Here is a 22,724-nt window from a genome sequence, read left to right as displayed (position 1 = left end):
TGTATACAGTAAAATGAAATTAAACCTCTATCTCCCACCCTGCACAAACTCAACCCAAAATAGATCAAGGACTTAGGAATTAGACCAGAAACCCTGCACCAAATAGAAGACAAAGTAGGCCTGAATCTTCATCATGTTGACTTAGGATTAGACTTCCTTAACAAGACTCCCAAAGCACAAGAAATCAAAGCAAGAATCAATAAATGGGATGGACTCAGACTAAAAAGCTTTTTCTCAGCAAAGGATACAGTCAAGAATGTGAAGAGAGAACCTACAGAGTGGGAGAAAATCCTTTCCACACTCACTTCAGTTAGAGCACTAATCGCCAAAATTTATAAAGAACTTACAAAACTTTACACCAAAAATACAAAGAACCCGATCAATAAATGGGTCAAGGAACTGGACAGACACTTTACAGAAGAAGATATACAGGCGATTAACAAATATATGAAAGAGTGTTCAACATCTCTAGTAATTAGAGAAATGCAAATTAAAGCAACCCCAAGATTTCATCTTAATCCAATTAGAATGACTATTATCAAGAACACAAACAGTAATAGATGTTGGTGTGGATGTGGGGACAAAGATACACTTTTACATTGTTGGTGGAGTTGCAAATTGGTGCAGCCACTCTGGAAAGCAGTGTGGAGAATCCTGAGAAAACTTGGAATGGATTCACCTTTGACCCAGTTATCCCAGTCTTTGTTTATATCCAAGGGACTTAAAATTAGCATATTACAGTAACGCAGTCACATTGATGTTTATAACAGCTCAATTCACAATAGCTAGATTGTGGAATCAACCTAGATGCCCTTCAACAGATGAATGGATAAGGAAATTGTGGTATATATACACAATGAGATATTATTCAGCCATAAATAATAATAATATTATGGCATTTGCAGATAAATGTATGGAATTGGAGAATATCATGCTAAGTGAAATAAGCCGATCCCATAAAAACAGAGGACGAATATTTTCCCTGATAAGTGGATGATGATATATAATGGGGGTGTGGGGGTGAGAGAAGAATGGAGTAACTTTAGATTACATAGAGGGACATGAGAGGGAGGGTATGAAAAATGCTGGAATGAGACAGACATCATTGCCCTATGTACTTGTATGATTACACAAATTGTATGAATCTACATCGTGCACAACCATAGGAATGAAAAGTTGTATCCCATTTGTGTACAATGAATCAAAATGCAGTCTATAAAAATAATTAAAAAAACAAGTTTTTAACTCAAATCATGAGTTTATACTGTTTCTATCTCTAGTAAAGACTATTAGGTATTTACCATTTTCATATTGAAATTCTTTATTATTTACATTATAACCAATTATCTCTTTATATTACTATACATAGAGTAATGTCAAAATAACATTAATACTCATAAGAGTAAGTCCTGTTTTCTAGGTTGTTTTATTGTTTATTCTTTGTATTGTTTGTCCGTTTATTGTTATTATAATATATCTGACCAGGGCTCTTTCAATTATAATACTATGCTTTAGCTAAAAACTGTAAAGCACTCGAATGTCCATCAATGGTAGATTAGTTTGTGGTATATTCGCAAAGTGGTATTCAATGAAAATTAAGCACAACTACACGCAATAATGTGGATGATTAATTCACACATAATGTAAAAGCAGCCTGACACAAATAAACTCATAATTTAATATGTGTATGTATCAATCATATAAAAAGAAGCAAAGCAAATCTGTTGTAAAAGATATTACTCTTACAAGGACAGTATCTGGAAGGAAATAGAACATGTTAGTAAGTATTTTGTGTCTTGGTTTGGTGCTACATGCCTGGACACATTCCATTTGTGAACATTTACAATTATGTGTTCCTTTCTGTACATGTAGTAGATTGTAATACACAGGTTTAAAACCATGTTTTGTTATGTTGAGAACTGAACTGAGACCTCACGTAGCCAGTCACTCATTCCACCCCTGAGTTGCAAATCAGTGAGTTTTTTAAATTGTGTTTTAAAGTTCTGTTCTGGGTGTGATTATGCCTCCGCTTAATACAGTTATGTTAGACTTATTTTCAAATTCATTTTGTATACACATACCCAGATTGTGAGATTGGCAACCTAGGTAATGCTGTTCATAGTCTTGAACTTGGTCCTTTAATTTTTTAGGAGAACCTGTGCCTGTCAGGGGCTAAATCCAAAGACCTGTGGTGCCTCCTTTTCTTTTGGTTGTTCGTGGAGCATGTATTATAATGGATGTAAGTTTGCGAGAAGCAAGATTCCAAGGAAATTCAAGCTACTTGGGGATGATCCAAAAGAGGTTGGTTTATTGACTGATTATGAACTATTCTTTCTAGGGAATCGATGAGCATGGGTCAAGTATACTGTGAAGTATGTTGTTATAGTCTCATTAGTGGAGGGAATTTGATCTCAGGTGAATCAAAGGAACCTTGATTTCTTGTTGAACCGTTGTTTTTTTATCTTTCCTCAGGAATTTATATTATTGGAATATAATTTTGTAAATTAACATCAAATTTAGCATATTTGAGCCATCATGAAATCTGGAGTATGCTAATTAAAATATTAGAAAAACCTCAATATATTCAGCAGTTGAATGTGAACAGTTTTCCTTTCACTTTCTCTACCTTATCTTTTGAATTTTAAATACAATTAAAATACACACCTATACTATAGATTTTTTTAATTTAATAGTGGGGTGTTGTTATAATTTAAAATGTATTAGTATTTTTATTTGACTATGATACTGAAAATATAATTAAGTGTAAAATTCAATCATGGCATACTTTTCAAATGCTCATGTTTTTAATAATATATTGCTTACGCATGCTAGGCATCCTCTTTTGATAAGAGAATATGTTTATAAAACTTCATAAAACATGGCAATTTTCCACTTTGAAAAGTTTTTATCACTAGTTCATACATGTTTATCACTTTAAGCAATTTGCATGTAAATCCAATCTGGAAGATGGCTGAGAACCCACCTCCACTCAAGCTCTGCATAGAATCTTCCCCACCTTCTAAAGTTCATAGCTCCATTGGGTGTCTGTCTGTCTGTCTGTCTCTTTCTCTCTCTAATACTCTGAAATGAGAATTTCTAAGTTTGAATGAAATAACTGAGTATTATCACCTACCATTTTTAAAAGCATATTATTTGGAAAATCTGTTCTTCGTGAACAGGGGTGGTAGGATTATAATTTAGCATTTCCTTTGTAAAGTAAACTTAGTCAACTTTTTCCTATGAACCTCATTCAGTTCTGAGAATTTTATCTACATTTGAAGTGTCCAGTACTTTTTAATTCTTTAAAACAAAAGTTAAATTGCTCTCTTTATAGAGAGCACTGTAAAATAGGGATTGGAAATACAGTAAGTCAAACAAATTCTTTCAATAAAGAATTCATCTTCTTGGCAGGTAATTGGATGATGATAGTGGAAAAGTAACCTCTTTAAGACATCTTGCTTCATTAACCTACCCCTTCCCTCAGCATAGGCCTATATATGTAAGATATTAACTATCTACATGCCAAATAGAAATTCAGCTAATATTATAAAAATCCAAATAGCTAGTTATTTCACAGCACAAAAATAGGTGATGTTGGACCTGTACATATTTTTAAGATAAATTAGTTATTTGTCTTGTGTCCAGTGTTTGGGGCAATAATATAACTAATAGCATTCTCATGTGTAGAGAATAGATTTAGAGCTTAATGTCAAATTGTTCATTTTATACAGGAAGAGAAACTTGAGGCTTATTTTCAAAACCTGTCTACTCTTATCGCACCAATATACAAGAAACTTGCACCTGATGCGTATAATAATCAGGTAAGTTTAAACAGTTACTGCAATGATTTTTAATAGCTAGTTACTGTTGACCCACTTAAGTCTAAAAATAATCTTAGAGAAATGATTTTCCCTTATTTTTCCTCCTTTTGTTGGAAGTGCTGCAAATGTTCTGGTATGTGACCTATGGTTCAAAGGAGTTTTGATCTTTTAAACCTTAAAGAAAATGGGATTTTAAATGTGTCCAAATATGTTAGATTTTGCCATATTGTCTTCTTTTGTTTGGCCTTGGCTCCATAAACCATAGGGAAAAAAATTGGGGGCCTATTTTGTATACTAAACTACTCTCGTATGACAACTAGGTGATTTGGTCAAAAATTACTGATGAAGTAGGTCAGAGTATAAAGTGTCCATGGTTTCAATAACATCAACAATAGAAATCATATGCTAGTTATTCACTGGGGACATAAAGATAAGCAGTGCCTTCAAGAATTTCCTTAAGTGCAATAGAGACATGTGAAATAGCAATTGAAGGATGAAATAACAAAGGATAGTGGACTGTGAACATTTCTGAGGGAATAAAATGTAAAAATTTAATGTCCTTGAATGCCTACCAGAGGTCTTTAGACTTTATCCTACAGGTAAACATTAGGGGTGTTTCTAGGCTATCTTGGGTATGAGGGAGGAGGATGTCGTTTGTTATTTTAGAAAGATCATTCAACAAGACGAATTATGGAAATGGAACTTGAATCAGTGTAAGTTTAGCAAGAAATAGAAGCTAGTGTAATTGGGAAGAACTTTTAAAGGTCCGAAATCAAAGAAATGGCAAAAATGATAAAAGGAAATCAGAATATGAACTATTTCACATGGAATTTATCAGTCTTTGTGAGGAAAAGCAACAGAATTTGTAGAAATGGCTTTCTTAACTGGAACCAAAAATTAGTGAGGAGTAGTAAATTTTGGTAAGGAAAAGAGAGAAGGTATTTAATTTTTTTTACATGATTGGTTTGGCATGCTTTTAGGTTAATTAGGTAAATAATCAGGAGAACAATCCAGGCTAGCATTACTGATTTGGGAGTTAGGAAAATGTAGGAAGGAGATGGAGTTTTTTAATATAAAAGAATGAAAGAAATTTTGCAGAGTAGAGATTATTACCAGGAGAAAAGGTTGAAGAGATTCTACAACATTTATTTTTATGACACAGTAATTGTACATATTTATGGGGTACAGTGACACTTCAATATGTGTATAATGTATAATGATCACATCAGAATAATTCACTTATGTATTATCTCATACATATTTCTCTGTTGGGAACATTCAAAATCCTCTATTCTGGCTATTTTGTGGTATTCAGTTAATGAATGTCATCATTGTTATCCTACCATGTTAAAGAATGTCACTGCACCCCATGCCCCCTGTCCAGTCTCTCCCTCCTTCCCCTACACGCTTCCCAGGCTCTGGTTACCATGGCTTCTTTGAGATCAACTTCTCTACTTCTTTGAGATCAACTTTTTTATTTGTCATTCTGTGCCTGACTTATTTCACTTAACATGGTCCTCCCATTACATTGATGTTGTTGCAAATGACAGAATTATTCTTTTCATATCTGAATAATATTCTCTTCTGTATTTATATCACAGTTTATCTGTTCCTCCACCAGTGGACACCCAGGTTGATTCCACATCTTGGCTTCTATGAATAGTGTTTGAACAAACACAATAGATGGTGTAGATTTCTCTCTGACTCAGATTTTAATTTCTATGTGTGTACATACCCAATAGTGGGATTGCTGGATCATAGGGCAGTTGTATTTGATACATCAAGGAATCTTCAGAGCTTTTTCTATAGTGGTTGTACTAATCTCCATTTTCGCCCACAGTATGTGCGAGTTCTCCTTCTTCCACATATTCACCATCATGTTAATTTTTGTGTTTTTGCCAACTGGTGTGAGATATCTTGTTGTGGCTTTGTTTTGCATTTTTCTGATGTTCATCAATGTTGAGCATTTTGTTGTATATGTGTAGCCTATTTGTTTATCTTCTTTGGTAAGTGTCTATTCAGGTCATTTGCCCATTTTTAATTTTTTTTAAATTTATTTTTATTGTAAACAAATGGGATACATGTTGTTTCAGTTTGTACATGGAGTAACAGCATACCATTTGCATATTCATACATTTACATGGGGTAATGATGTTTGATTCATTCCGTTATTTTTTTCCTTCCCCCCCCACCCCTCCCACCTCTCTTTTCCCTCTATACTGTCCCTCCTTCCTCCATTCTTGCCCCCCTCCCACCTCCCATTACGTGTCATCATCCGCTTATCAGTGAGATCATTCATCTTTTGGATTTTTGAGATTGGCTTATCTCACTTAACATGATATTCTCCAATTTCATCCATTTGCCTGCAAATGCCATAATTTTATTATTCTTTATAGCTGAGTAATATTCCATTGTATATATATATACCACAGTTTCTTTATCCATTCATCAACTGAAGGGCATCTAGGTTGGTTCCATAGTCTGGCTATTGCATTTTTAAATTTTTAAATCAGATTTTTAAAATTTTGGCTGTTCCTTATTTCCTTTAGAAATTAATCTTTGTCAGATGAATTGAATAGTTTGTAAATATTTTCTCCCATTCCATAGTCTGTCCTTTTGCTCTCATCTTTAGAACTTTTTAGTTTGTAATTCCAGTTGTCAATTTTTGCTTTTTGTTACCTGTGCTATTAGGATCCTACCTAAAAATCTTTTCAAGACCAAAATCCTGAAACATTTTGAACCCTATATTTTCCTTTAGTACTTTCATAGTTGTAGGCCTTAAATTCAAGTCTTTGGTCTATTTTGAGTTGATTTTTATGTATAGTGATAGATGTTTAATTTTGTTCTTCTCCATATGGATATCCAGTTTTCCCAGCACTATTGTTTGAAAAGATTTTCCTTTTTCCAATCTATTTATGCAAGCAACCATACTATTCTGGTTACTCTACTTTGTACTATGTTTTCAAGTCAGGTACTATAACATCTCTAGTTTTATAAATTTTGCCCAGGATTTGTTCTGGCTATTCAGGATCTTTTGGACTTTTATACAAATATTAGGCATGTTTTTTCTGCTTATGTGAAGAACATATTTGGTATATTGATAAAGATTCCATCGACTCTAGATCACTTCAGGAAGTATGGACTACCAGTTGGCAGGGCTGGTTTGTTCACAGCTCTGGGCACTGGGTCTGACTGTGGATGTTTAGCTCCTATGGGTCATGTGAGGGCAAAGCCACCACTGTGGGCACAGGTGAGTATGGTGTGCCTGGTAGTGGTTGGTTGTCAGTGTCTGGCAGGTGCATGGGTGACTTTTCAGGTCCTCTGGGGGCCAAACTACTCAAATGTCTGCCCAGCTCCTTCCAGGGACTCAGGATGGGTCATATAACATTTCTGATGGGCACTGCAGGTACTTTTCATGTCACAGGCTGGTGGGTGCCAGTGCAGCCATGTGATAACTCTGCAGCACCCCAGACTGAGCCACTGGCTTCTCCAGCAGCAAATGCTTCAGGTATCCATGCAAGTGGGGACTGCTGGGAGCCTTCTGCCTTCCCCAACCAACTGAAGCTCCTCTTGGTTCAGGGTTGGTTTCTAAAGATGTGACAGTAGATGCTATGTTTAGTTCCCTTCTTTTAAGGTCATCGTGTGTATCTCCATGCTGCACAACATTTCTGTTCCTACTAGGATCTAACACTGCCTCAAACATGCCAGAAAAATAGCTGGGTTTCTTTCCCCCCAACCCCCTTATTTTGGTCCTTTGTTGTGAAGGGAAGTGCATTACAACATTTTAGTTGTAAGTGGGGGAAGAGAAGGCAGTCAAGTAAGTGCTGGGGGAGAGGTAGGAGAAATAGAGTAGAAAAGGTCAAAAAGATTCCAGGGAACCTGATAGAGGAAAGCTGGCAGTAATGAGAAGGTGTCAGCAGAGCATATAATAGCTAATAACTAGTGTTTTCAAGTTTACAGTACCGTCTAAGATGCTAATGCGATTAGTCCATACAGCAAAGATAGACATTAGATTAACTGTAGTTATCTTATATATAACGTTGCTTTTAGAAATGTATGTGAATACTTCTGAAAATTATTTTAAATGCTATTAATAAATATTGAGAGTGATGCTTATTTTACCACTTTATATATTTTAATCAATATCACAGAAAAGTATAAGGAATGCTTTGGTACTTTTGTAAAAGTTTAATTTTGGTTAAGATCTAACTAATAAATCAAGCTATAAAAAGAAGAAAATGAATTCAGTCTATCCTGTTAGATTTAAAGTTTGGCCATGTTCTAGTGAATTTTTTTTATAGGTGCTATTAATCAAATGGCTTCTGTTGAGGAAAGGGACAGAATAACAAAGCATTGTTCTTTTAAAACCCTTGATTCTTATTACAGACTGTCTCATACACACTTGGTTTTCTAAACATTTATATTCTACCATATTGCATTTTGTTTTGGAGAACTTCAAACTGTTGTATTTACTACCTGAATCTGGAGTACACAGAATATTTTTGACATTACAACAAAATCTTAAGACAATTAATGGTTGTGAATGGATAAGGTGTTTTATTTCACATGGTGGGTACTGTTGGCAATGTTCATCATTGTGTGTTGATATGTATAATCATTTGATCTCTCCACACAGTATTGTGTGAAGATCACTTAATGTTATGGTTTCATAAACTTGGCATTTGATCTTTACCACTTCTCCCCAGCTGAAATATTTCCATATCTCACATCTGAATGTTCTTCCTTGATTTCATAAAGTCTTATTGTATAGTTAAGCTTTATTGGATCATCACAGAATTTATTCTTTTAGGTCCATGGAACTAAAACTTGGATTTTATCAATTTAAATTTTTTAACCTATGTGATAAACATACTTAGGTTCTATCACTGTCTTACAATTAAACTTGAAATAGGTTCAACTCTCAAAATTGTACTGTCCATCATTTATTGATATCAACATATGATGTTCTCAGTTTATGCTGTTCAATATAATGACCATGTGTGGCTAGTGACTTAAACAGTTGATATGTGGCAAGTGCAAGTATTTATCAATTTAGCTATATGTTCCTGCCATATTAGCACATCTTGAGACTATCAGAAAGCTAGGCACTTAGACTTGTCTTCCAGACATGGAGGTAAGTTTCTAGTAATCCACACACAGATAAGCTACATGAACCCAATGACACATAATAATCTGCCAAAGATTTTATCATCATCTAGTCTTGAAGAAGTAGCTATAATTCATGATTCATAGTACTACGGAGGATAAAGTTTCCTTGAGAAGAGCTACAGAGATGTGTACTCTAGCCATCATCTGAGTCCTGGACAGGACTAACATGTGGAGAAACTACCAAAGCTGAGGACAGGAGCCATCAAAAGGAGGAGGCAGAATAATACCTTATCTTATATAGGACCTAAAATAGTTCTTATTCATACCTGCCAGAGAGAAACCACTTAAAACACAAGATACTGAGTATTCAAAATTCACTTGATTTGGCTGTTCTGGGTTCACATACAAACATTTAAGATCATGAGGTAAAGTAATTCAACAGCAGTGTAGGAGGAAAAAAAAATGTAAAGGAACAACCAACAAAGTAAAATTTACAATTTCCAACTTTCCTTCAAAAACTGCAAAGAAAAAGAAAACATGACCAACAGTGAAGGAGGCAGTAATTAACCAATAGAAATAGTCTCAAATATGACATAGGTGACAAAATAATTACATTCCTTGTGTTCAGAAAGTCAGAGGGAAGCGTGAGTTTGATGAAGAAAGGAAAATATTCAACCCACATCAAAATGCTAGTTATGAAAATTTTTAAAAGTTGACAAATATACTTAGATAAAATTAAACAGAAAATGAGTCACTTTGACAACAGCAATAGAAATTTTCTGATTAAAAATTGAATGAACAATTGAGGGGGGAAATTGCACTAATATGTGTGAAATTGGAATCCTAAAAAATAACCTTTAAAAGTAATGGTCACATTTTAAAACATTTGTTGAAAACAATAAAACCATAGATTCAAGAATCTCAAGTTCCAGAGGCTTAGGAAGCTGAGGCAGGAGGATGGCACGTTGTTCAAAGCCACACTCAGCAACTTGGCAAGATCCCATCTCTAGATAAAATAGAAAATATTAAAAAAAAAAAAAAAAGGACTGGGGATGTGACTCAGTAGTTAAGCACCCCTGGGTTAAATTCCTGATTTAAAAAAAAAAAAAGAAAATCTCAGCAAACTAGGGGAAAAAAGAAAAATACATAAAGGCACAATATAATCAATTGGCTTAATTGGTGATGCAGAAAATCAAAAAGATTACATATAGTGGGGAAAGTGATAAAGACATGAGATTTTGTCAGAAAAATGCAAGAAAGATAAATCCATCTTCAAAGGACTAAAAGAAAAAACCCTACTGACCTGGAAATTTATAACCACTACAAACAATCCTCAGAGGTAAAGAGAAAACACTTTTTCTTACATATGAAAGCTGAAAAAACTCACCACTAGCAAACTGCCATTTAAAAATGTTGTCCTTCAACAGAAATATAATGAAACAAGATAGAAATATATATCTACAAAATGGAATGAAAGGCATTCGAAATAATGAATATGTCAAAAGAACTTTTCCTGGGCTGGGAATATAGCTCAGTTGGTAAAGTGCTTGCCTCATAAGCACAAGGCCCTGGGTTCAATCCCCAGTAATGCAAAAAAAAAAAAAAAAAAAAAAAAAAAAACTTTTCCTTAATTTAAAAACATCTTCATAAGATAACTTGATATTTTAAAATATTCACAACATATATTGAATTTGCAACATACAGAATCTTGGGAATTGGTAATTTCTTATACTATTTATTATGCAGCTTGGTAAATTACTTGATCATAAACTGATAAGCTAAAAAGTATGTTGCAAACCTTGAGCACCACTAAAAGGTATAGTCAGCCAGTAAACAGCAAAAACTAGAAATAATCCTGAAACTTTAAAAAAAAATTATACGTATGTGTAAGTATGTGTGTGTGTGTGTGTGTGTGTGTGTGTGTGTGTACACATAGAGAAAGAGAGAAATATATAGGTAGAATAAGAAAATGTAAGACATTAAAAACAAATTTAGCAAGATGGTATATTTAAAACCAATCATATTAATGACCTTAATAAATATAAATTCTCTTAACACCGTATTTAAAAGGTAGTGCTGAGGAAATCCCTTTAAATATAAAGATGCAATTAAAAGGATGGGGAAATGCATCATGCTAACATTAATTAAAACAGCTGGCATGAAATAAATAGCAAGCAAGGTGGATTTCAAAGCAAAAACTAGTTCAAGGAAAAAGAATGTCATTTAATAATGATGAAAGGGTCAGTTCATCAAAAGAACATAATTTCAAATATTTGTGTACCAAATAACAGCTTCAAATTTTACATTAAGAAAAAAAAAAATCAAAGTTAAGATTTGAATATATATCTCTTTCAATATCTGATAGAAAAAAGAAGATACAAATCCTTTTTACCAACTTGATGTAATCACCATGTATAGAGCTCCCACCTAAAATCAGAATTGATATTGTGTACTAGACTTACCAGGTAGACCATATTCTGGTTTATAAAACAGTTATTAATAGATTTTAATGCCTCCTATATGTTCTCCGACTACAATGAAGCAAGATAAAAAATCTGTACCAGAAGGATGCCCACAAAAATACCTAAGTATCTTGAAACTGAGTAACATGATTCCAAATAACATATGCACCCAAAGAAGAAATCCCACAGGGTATTGGAAAACAAAATGTTTTGAAATGAATGAAAATGAAGAAATGATATTGAAATTTGTGGTATACAACAATAAAGAATTACTTAGATATTCATAGCATTAAACACATACTAGAAAAAATGTAAGTTTCAAGTCAATAATCCATACATCTGCCCTAAGAAACTTTTAGTCCTAAAATACAGAAGAAAGGAAAGAAAAATAAAGACAAGAAATAGTAATATATAACACCAAAAAAAAAAACCCCTCATCTGAAATATGAAAAACTAATACTTTGAGACAATTTGATCATCAAAAGAGAGAGAGAGATGGAATAAATTACCATTATCAATAATTGGAGCACTAGAATTTTAGGTGAGAGGTAAAGAGCTTGCTCACCAAGCATGAGTTTCTGGGTTTGATCCCCAACACTGGGGCAGGCCATTTGGAGAGTAGACATTACTAAAGATTCTTAGACACTAAAAGAAGAAAGAAATATTAGCAACTCCATACCTATAAATTGAACAAACTATATGAAAAAAATCCTTTAAATGCACAAATTGTGAAAGATAAAAAATGGGGGTACATGAAACCATGAATAGATCTATTAAGTACATTTAACTTATAGTTAAAACCCTTCCTTACAAAGAAAATTCTAGACCCCAAAGTCTTCCTTAGCAAAATTGACCCTTATTTAAGGAGGAAATGCCAATTCTACAGAAACTAGAAAAGATATAAGCAACTCCCAACTCATTCTGTGAAGCCAGAAATATGAATAGAACTAGACAAGGGAATTAAAGAAAAAGAAAATTAAGTTTCAGCGCTTTTAGAAATACTGATGTAAAAGTTCCTAAATTTTAGCCAATGAGAACAAGCAATATATAAAAGAGATAATAAAGCCAGATGTGGTGGCTCATGCCTGTAATCTCAGCTACTTAGGAGACTTAGGAGGATTGCAAGTTCAAGACCAGTCTGAACAAGTTAGTGAGACTGCCTCAAAATCAAGAAAAAAGAGGGTGAGGTGGCTGGGATGTCACTCAATGGTAGAGTGCTTGCCTAGCATGCCTGAGGTACTGGGTTCAGTTCCCAGTTAGGGGGGAGGGGACCATAGAAGAAGCATTTGGCAACATTAAACATTCATAGAAGGGAACTTTCTCTACCTGAAAATGGAGCATGACTTTAAAAAGCAACAGCAATTAATATTATGCATCATAATATCTAATACAAATCCTAAAAATATCTCCAAATGTGTTATATTTTTATCCTATGAATTTCAAGGATGAAAGACTGAATGCTCTCCCCCAAATATTAGGAATAAGAAAAAACATGTTTCTCGATTTTTAATATAAGCTGGAAATTTTAGACAGTGCCATAAAGCAGGAGATAGAAATCAACACAGACAGGAAGAAATAAAATAGTACTTATTTGTAGATTGTCATCTTGTCTGCAGAGCAAGTTTCAATCTACAGAATACTCCTAAACTTAAGAGTTGAACCAAGTTGAAGAATGCAAAAATGTTTTTTGTATACTAGCAATCAAAAATAGAAATAAAAATAACCAGTAACAAACAATAATATCAAGAATATGAAATCTTTAGGCATAAATTTGACAAAAATCTCCAAGATCTGTGTCCTGAAAACTAAAAAAGATTGCAGAGATAATTTTATAAAAGACCTAAATAACTGGAGAGATATACCATGTTCATAGAAAACAAGAGCAAATATTGTCAAGATAGTTCTCCCCAAACTGATGGGTTTAATAACATGACCTTTCTAAATCTGAGGTTCCCCGCCTCCCGTGTGTGTTTGTGTGTGTGTGTTGCTGGGGATTGAACCCAGGGCCTTGTGCACTAGAGCCAAGCTTAATTGAGCTATTTCTCCAGCCCCAAATCTGAGGGTTTTTGAAGGAATTGACTATGGTTCATTATGTGTGTGAACACACAGAACAATTTGAATAGTTTTTGTTTATTTGTTTGTTTTTAAGAAAGGCACAATTTTAAGATTTATCCTACTTGATTTTTTAAGATTTATCCTGCTTGATTTCAGGGTTTACTAAAAATCTGTAGTTAGTAGTATTAAAAACTTTGATAATAGCATGCGCGGGTACATGCACATACACACACGCACGCGCACACACACACACACACACACACAACACGATTATATACCAATGGATTAGAATTCAGAGTTTATTAGTAGACCCAATAAATACAGTCAACCAATTTTCAATGAAAGCAATTCAATCTAAAAAGTATAAAATCTTCTTCCAATGGTGTTTGAATAGTTGGCTAGCCATATGGGGAAAAGGTGACCTTAACCCTTAAATTCATACCATTTTTTAAAATTAACTGAATGGGATTCATTTAAAATACAAACTAATTTGTAGTTGGCAGAAAGCAGATCATAATTGTCTGCAAACAAAGCAGGAGGTGCAACTTCCAAAGGGGCCTGAGGAAACTTTTGGGAATAATGAGTATGTACTTTATTTTATTATGCAATGGTTACATGAATGTATGCATGTATTGAACATTATCAAATAATATACCTTATTATATATATGCTTCTTAAGATATGTTAACTGGGGTATAGCTCAGTGATAGAATGCTTACCTGGTATGCAGGAGGCCCTGGATTCAGTTCCCATCATGATCTCCAGCATGGCAAAAACAAATGATGTATTAATTATACCATAAAAACATCATAAAATAAAAACTTTACATCCAGGTATTTGCTGTTTATGTCATTCTATTTTCTTTCTCAATGTAAGGTGCAAAACATTTTAAACATGTAAATAATCTAAATACTAAGGAATGTTTTTGTCTAAGAATAAAACTAAGTATCTCTCCATTCACACATACACCCTTTTATTTTTCTCAGATCGAATATGAACACAGAGCTCCAGAGTGCCGTCTGGGTCTGAAGGAAGGCCGTCCATTCTCAGGGGTCACCGCATGTTTGGACTTCTGTGCTCATGCCCATAGAGATTTGCACAACATGCAGAATGGCAGCACAGTGGTAAGTATTACCAAGGCTGGCTTAGGAGCACCTCCTGTTGAAGGCACTTGAACATACTGTGCTGACCAAGGGTGGTGGCACTTCAGCATAGTACGTTTCTCTGCAGGTGTTGCTGAATGGCAGTTTTCACAAACTACAATTGCAGGGTGCCCTTTGGCATAACTAGCACTGTCAAAACAGGTTGGCACATTAGTAGAAAACCATTGACAAGCATGTGGGAATTTTGGAAATCTTCCTGCTAATTTAATTTAAACCCATGTCTATGCACTGCCATTTTCAATTAGCCACCAAGAACATCTTTTCCAAATTCAGTTACCTGGTATGTTATAAACAGTTAAGCAAAAAACTATTTGCAGGTCAAATTACCAGTCCACACTGCAGAGAATACAGATGCAAAATACATCATCATTGTCACAGTGTCTAATATGTCTAATACACCACATTCAAGAGTGCGGAAGAGCTCATTATGATTCCAGTGGGTAGGATGACTCGTCTTGTTTCTGGAGACTGTGATGAGGGGAGGGCATGGATAAGGTCCTCAGATGGAGCTGTGTTCCATACTGACAAAGTCCCATGTCTTGTCTTGCCTCTACAGGGGCAATCCACAGTGCAGGTAAATGGGGGGGAAAAATCAGGTGAAGAAATCAAAGTTATACATGAATCCACGTATATGTACCATGTATGTGGATTTGGGTATAATTAAGGAAGATGGCCAGTGAGATTTGTCTTAATAGATGACAGGCATTGAAGTCATTTTTAGGGTCAAAAAAAGCATGTAGGAAATAGCTGAAATAATTTGAAGAAGCTGGTACAAAGTTTCTGTTGAGCAGAGAAGTATACAGGTTTAGTCGTCTACACCAGAGATTGGAAAACTCTTCTGTAAGGGCAAGATGGTCAATATTTTATACTTTACAGTCACATAATATCTGTGACATTCTTTGTTTTGGGGTATGTTTTTATTTAACCCTTTGAAAATGTAAAAGTCATTCTTAGTTTGTTAGACATCTAAAAACCTACTGTGAAGCAGATTAGTCACAGGCCCTAGTTTGCCAAGTACTGACCTACCAACATCAGAGGGGCATTGGGTAGAAGCAGCTTTTAGATTTTAGAAAGAAACTTCATTTCTGTCCCATCTTTTCTGAAGTATGGGAGGCAGGAGATTACTTCATTTTATTTGGTAGGGCTGGCACTTCTTCCTCATAACAGAAACATGGCTTTATGGCAATATGCATGTCACTGATGAGCACAAATATACATACCGAGGAGAAGCGCACACATGCTTTTCTTGGGGATCTAGAACTGAGGCTGTAACGCCTGACTCTCCTAGGTCTGCACCCTCACTAGAGAAGACAATCGAGAACTTGGAGGACACCCTGAGGATGAACAGCTCCACGTGTTGCCTTTATATAAAATCTCCGACGTAGACGAGTTTGGGAATGTAGAAGGTCAGGAGGAGAAGAAACGATGTGGTGCCATTCAGGTACTGAGTTCTTTTCGGCGCAAAGTCAGGATGTTAGCAGAGCCAGTTAAGACATGCCGACAAAGGAAACTGGAAGCAAAGAAAGCTGCTGCTGAAAAGCTTTCCTCTCTGGAGAATAGCTCAAATAAGAGTGAAAAGGATAAAGTGGCCTCATCACGTACGAAACACACAGAAGGGGCAAACCAGGCCAAACAGTTGACAGGTAAGCTTAACTGGAAGTTTCCTGGGTATCTGTGATGCACAATACTTGGATTAAACATGGACCATGTCGACTTGGGAAGGTTGTAATCATCATGGTCTTGTTTCTACACCAGAATCTTTCCTGAAGTATTCAGGGCCAGGCTTTACTCATGGAAATGGCAGTAAGTTGCCATCAACCCCAGCTTGATGAGAAGTTTGGATTTTATTCTATAATAAGTAGCAAAGATTTTTCTTTTTTCTTTTTTTTTTAATAGTGATGTGGTGAAATTCATGTTACTTGAGCAGTGGCAGGTAGTCAACTTAAAATGTTTAGTGGTAGCAGCAAGAATGATGCAAGAAAATTCTTATAAAATGGAAAAAAAAATTAGATACATTGGGGACAAACCATTGGAATGAAGGATAAGAAAAATTTAAGGATGACTCCAAAGTTTTAGAAATAGACAACTAAAACTACTGATTGAAATAGGTTTAAGATGTGCCAGGTGTGGTGGTGCAGGCTTGTAATCCCAGCAGCTTCAGAGGCTGAGGCAGGAGGATTTTGAGTTCAAAACCAGCCTCAACAACAGCAAGATGCTAAGTAACTTAGTGAGATCCTGTCTCTAAATAAAATACAAAATAGGGCTGGGGATGAGGCTCAGTGGTCAAGTGCCCCTGAATTCAAGCCCCAGCAACCCCATTCCAAAAAAAGTAGGTTTAAGATGTAATTAATTGAGAGAAAGAGAAATCAATACTTTTCCTTAGACATATTGAGTCTGGTTTAGTTGAGGTCCTACATGTAACTATTCTAAAAAACTTACCCATCAGAAGAGGTTACATGTATAGTAATAGTAATAGACTATTAAACTATTATTCATCAATACTGAATTGATACTTTCTGCAGCCCCTTGCTTCATGTCTATAGTCTGTAGCATAAAAATAGAAAATTTTGGAAATGGCATTGATCTATTAATACCAACAAAAAAAGTGTCTTCAATTTAGTGTACCAATTTGCTTAGAACCAACTATCTTTGCTTTGTAAAGTCAAATTGCCTTAGTGATTCATTTCATGTCCAGAGAAACTATTTAGACCCATATGCTAAAGATGCTTAGTAACTGTTGACTGGTTGACTTTCATGTAAAAAGTCAATCTTATTCACTACCTGATATCTCCTTTAGGTTAATTTTAAAATATAATCAGATAAAACTTTTTCTCTGGTTCCTTCTGTTTTATGCAGATAATAATCAGGTCAGTTCTCAAAACTGTTATTTTCTGTTCCATTTATTTGTGTCCTTAACTTAGATGACTTTTGTAGAATAAGGTCCTGAAACGGAAATATGACTTAGAAGTTTCACTTACAAAGCTGAAAGTTCATTGAACTATAATTTACCATGATATAAATTTACTTTCTGGAATGCCTACTCATGAAATAGGATTGGGTAATTATATAAGATGCTTTTTACGTTTTAAGAAATGTCATTGTTTGTCTTCTAAAGTTGCTGAATTTTCCAAAACAAATTTTAATAATACAAGAAATTCTAGTGCATGCTAAGCAGTGTAAAAAAGAAATAGAATAAACATGTTCCCTTCCCTGTAGGAACTTGGCTAGTAGTAGAGGTGGGTGGGGGGGTGCTAAGAACAGATCTCTTATAATACATTGTCGTTCCTTCTTCATCAGACCCACATTTGCAGTGGGTTTGACAAAAGCACTGTGTGAGAGCTCAGAATTCTATCCAGAGGAAGGGATGACTAAAGTGGGTAGGGAGGAGAGTACATCATGCAACTGTGTGTTCAAAAACTCCAGAGGATATGATGCTTTCAGTGAAATGCTTTCAGATATTTATTACATTTTTCTTTACTTACAATATCATTAAGTTTAAAAGTTCTGCTTTTTATTTCCAGTGCATTATACAAAAGATTATGCCAGTGATGAGAACCCTGACTTTGCTCTAGTCCTTACTTCACACGGGTTTTTTTTTTTTGATCCTGGTGGGCTTTCTCTCATACATTTAAGTTTCCACATTAACCTTCATAAAATAATAATGAGACATTTGTTCCTGCTCTCTTGCCTTCTCCACAGAACTTTTGCAACTTTCAGGACCAGTCATGCAGCAGTCCCAGCAGCCCCAACCCCAGCCACAGCAGCGACCCCAGCAGCCCCAGCACACTCATCAGCAGCCACAGCAGCCCCGTCACACCTTGACTAATCACCCTCAGTCAGAGTCCATCAGCTCTTACTCTTCATCCGGACCCACCGGTCTATACATGAGACGGCCCAATCCCATCAGTCCTTATCCAAGCTCGTCACACACTTCAGAGATTTATGGAGGCACCAACCCTATGAACCTCTATTCCACCTCATCCCAAGCTGCAGGTTCATATTTGAGTTCTTCTAATCCCATGAATCCCTACCCTGGACTCCTAAATCAGAATAACCAATATCCATCCTATCAGTGCAATGGAAATGTGTCAATGGACAACTGCTCCCCTTATCTGGGTTCTTATTCTTCCCAGTCTCAGCCCATGGATCTATATAGATATCCAAGCCAAGACCACCTCTCTAAGCTAAATCTACCACCCATCCATACACTTTACCAGCAGAGGTTTGGAAATAGCCAGAGTTTTACCTGTAAGTACTTAGGTTATGGAAACCAAAATATGCAGGGAGATACCTTCAGCAGTTGTACCATTAGACCAAATATACACCCCGTAGGGACATTTCCTCCTTATTCCACTCATGAGATGGAGGGCCACTTCATGGGTGCTGCCTCTAGATTACCACCCAATCTGAGCAATCCAAACACAGACTGTAAAAGTGGTGAACATCATCCACCTTCTCACATAATCCATAATTGCAGTGCAGCTTCAGACATGATCAACAGCTCTCTTCATGCTTTGAATCTCCAAAACAAAGAGAATGACATACTTTCCCACACAGCTAATGGTCTAGCTAAGATGCTTCCAGGGCTTAACCATGATAGAACTGCTTCTGTCCAAGGTGTGTTACACAAATTAAGTGATGCGAACAGTCAGGAGAAGGAGCCTGCCACACCAGTCCAGGGTGTGGCTTCTACTGCAGAGGAAGATGATGATGTCTGGTCGGACAGTGAGCAGTGCTTTCTGGATCCTGACATTGGGGGAGTGGCTGTGGCTCCAACTCATGGGTCAATTCTCATCGAGTGTGCAAAGCGCGAGCTTCATGCCACAACCCCCTTAAAGAATCCCAATAGGATTCGCCCCACCAGGATCTCGCTTGTCTTTTACCAGCACAAGAGCATGAATGAGCCCAAACATGGATTGGCTCTCTGGGAGGCCAAAATGGCAGAAAAAGCCCGTGAGAAAGAAGAAGAGTGTGAAAAGTATGGCCCAGACTATGTGCCTCAGAAAACCCATGGCAAAAAAGTGAAACGGGAGCCCACTGAACCGCATGAGCCTTCCGAGCCCACTTACCTGCGCTTCATCAAGTCCCTTGCTGAAAAGACCACATCTGGGACCACAGACTCCACAGTAACTACATCTCCATATGCCTTCACTCGGGTCACAGGGCCTTACAACAGATACATATGATGTCCTTTTTGTTGGTAACCTTGTTTGAACAGACCACAACCACAGTTTGTCAGTAGCTTAGCTCTCGTGACATGGGCAGTGGGGAAAAGTTGCAGTATTCATGACAAATACGGTGGGGAAAACCTCCACTCACCAGCCAAAAACAAAACAAAACAAAAGAGGTCATCTTACCATAGCACTTAATTTCAACCGACTCCCAGGTGGTCACAGATGGCATCCAGGAAAAAGACCAAAGCATTCTATGCAAAAAGAAGGTGGGGAAGGAAGTGTTCCACAATTTACATTTTTAAACACTGGTTCTATTATTGGACGAGATAATATGTAAATGTGATTTTCTTTTTTCCCCCCTTATAATTTTACACATCTGTGACCACTTAATAATACCATGTTTGCATAGTCATGGAACACAAACAAGTACTGTAGTATTACGGTTGTAGGAATCTTAAAATACCATCTGGTGCTGAATACACAATGTACTGAAATACTGGAATTATGACTTTTTAACATGCAGTTTTTACTGTAATCTTATTAACTTTTATTTATCAAAATAGCTACAGAAAGTGTAAATGAATAGCAGCAAAACACTGAATTTGTTTGGATGTTATATGAAATGGTGCTAAGAAAATGGTGTCTTTAATAGTCGAAAATTTATGCCTTTATGTCATCAAGATGCTGTCAGTGTACTCCAGTGCCCTTGAAGAAGGGGCACCTTTTCATTCAAGTTTTTATCATAATTACTTGTTCTTATACGAGTTTAGTTTTTAAAATGTGGACATTTTAAAGGCCTCTGGATTTTGCTCATCCAGTGACGTCCTTGTAGGACAGTAAACGTATATATGTACATATATGCACACACCTTTGTATATGTGCACATACATGTATATGTATAGATATTTTAAATGGTGTTTTAGAAGCACTTTGTCTACCTAAGCTTTGGCAACTTGAACAATGCTAAGGTACTGAGACGTTTAAAAAAGTATAGTTTACTTTCATTTTAGTATGAAAAGTTGTTTTTCTTTTTTTTTTTTTAAGGAAATAAGGAAAGCTTTTAAAACATTTTTGCTTTTAGCCATGCATCTGCTGATGAGCAGTGTGTTCATTTTTAACACAGCCAGTTAAATCCAAAATGAGGCTTACTGGATTCAAGGGAATATATTAGTCCACAAAAAAACATGTGTTTTCTGGTGCTCATCTCACATGGTATACTGTAAAAAACAGTTTTACACAGAATCATATGACAAGTTCATTGCTCAAATATGTACAGTTTTAATGATTTTCTGTTAACTGCAGGTAACCATTAGCCGCATGCTACCAACTCAGCAAAGCTTGTACACTTCAACCTATGCTATTTTATGGATCTGTATGCTCTTCAGAGAACTGAATGGCAGTCTGCCTTTGTGTCTATAATTATGTACTTTGTGATGTTGTCTTTCTTAGCGTAAGTGTCCTCCTTTCCAGGAAGATTGAGTGGACTGATGCCTGTATAAGATGAATAAACAGGGTTAGTTCCATGTGAATTTGTTGGTTAAAAAGAAAAACAGGCAGCTGGTTTGCTGTGGTGATTTTAAAATCATTAATTTGTATAAAGAAGAAGTGAAAGAGTTGTATAGTAAATTAAATTGTAAACAAAACTTTTTTAACACAATGCTTTAGTATTTTAGTACTGTAAAAAATTTAAATATATACATATATATCTATATATATGGCATTGAAGCAGAATTCACATCATGATGGTGCTATTCAGCCTGCTACAAATATATCATAATGTGAGCAAAGAATTCATTAAAAGTTTGAGTGATGTTCCTACTTGTCATATACCTCAACACTAGTTTGGCAATAGGATATTGAACTGAGAGTGAAAGCTTAATAGCATTGTGTACCATCATTTTTTTTCCAAGTCTTTTTTTTTTTTAATTGTTAAAAACATACCTTTTTTTTCAATACTTGATTTCTTAGCAAGTATAACTTGAACTTCAACCTTTTTGTTCTAAAAATTCAGGGAAATTTCAGCTCATGTTCTCCTTATGCCAATGTGTCACCTGTGTTTATGTAAAATTGTTGTAGGTTAATAAATATATTCTTTTTCAGGGATTTAACCCTTTTATTTTGAATCCCTCCTATTTTACTTGTAAATGTACTGATGTAAGTAACTAAAACTAATTTTGTAAATCTGTTCCTCTTAATTGTAAAGAAAAGCATTTTTAAAAGTTTGGGGACTTTTGACTGTTTGAGGAGGGAAAAAAATAATGAAAATAGAATGCACTGAGCTGATAAAGGGAAAATTGTAAGGCAAGAGTTTGGCAAGTGGCTGTTGGCCATTGTATTTTAACTCTCAGTAAAGCTTTTATGATTTTGCAATCAGTACAGGTACCCACTCCATGAGGACTCCCCTAAACATGCCTGACATCTGGAGGTGTGATGTGCAATAGGACTGTACAATTGTGTTTCAGTCTAAATGCATTTTTGCTTATTAGCTTTTCAAATTCTTAATCAGTAGAGACTTTGGGTTTTATTGGTTAAACCTCTAATCAGTGGAGACTTTGGATTTTGTCAAACCTTTATGATTTTTGTCTTAAAAAATTGCTCAAGTGTTTGGACATGTCCAATATATAAGCATTTTAAAAATGTTTTCTGTGCACACAAATTTTTAATATTTTACATGTACCCCAATATCTAACCCAAAACATTTTGTTACTGCATGGGCATCTGGTGATTTTGAGTCATCCATCCCTAATGAACAAGTATTCTATGTCATCCACTGTCATTTGTCAAACTGCTGGCCAATAAGAGCAGTAAGAATATTTTGGGGAGGTTGGGAAGAAGTTAGGTAGGAAGAGAGAAAATTAAGTGGCATATTGTAAATACCAGATCTATCATTGTAAATATCAAACCTGCCTCAGAATGAAAGGAAAGCAGATCTACAATTTG

At 35.5% G+C, this 22,724-nt stretch overlaps 1 protein-coding gene across 1 annotated transcript in view; it reads left to right on the top strand.

Annotated features, from left to right (window-relative positions):
• Nucleotides 1-19,954, top strand: part of TET2 (tet methylcytosine dioxygenase 2) — a 126,336-nt gene extending 106,382 nt beyond the window's left edge. Inside the window, 5 exon segments of the mRNA XM_079154728.1 lie at nucleotides 2,151-2,301; nucleotides 3,732-3,821; nucleotides 14,434-14,571; nucleotides 15,899-16,253; nucleotides 18,310-19,954. Coding sequence (XP_079010854.1) covers nucleotides 2,151-2,301; nucleotides 3,732-3,821; nucleotides 14,434-14,571; nucleotides 15,899-16,253; nucleotides 18,310-19,796 — 2,221 coding nt within the window. The 3' untranslated portion in view covers nucleotides 19,797-19,954.
• Nucleotides 19,955-22,724: the final 2,770 nt, after the last annotated feature.

Source organism: Sciurus vulgaris, assembly GCF_902686455.1.
Source record: "Sciurus vulgaris genome assembly, chromosome: 9".
NCBI classification, from domain to species: Eukaryota; Metazoa; Chordata; class Mammalia; order Rodentia; family Sciuridae; genus Sciurus; species Sciurus vulgaris.
The sequence above is the reverse complement of the archived record's forward strand: the minus strand, read 5'-3'. Positions and strand labels throughout refer to the sequence as shown.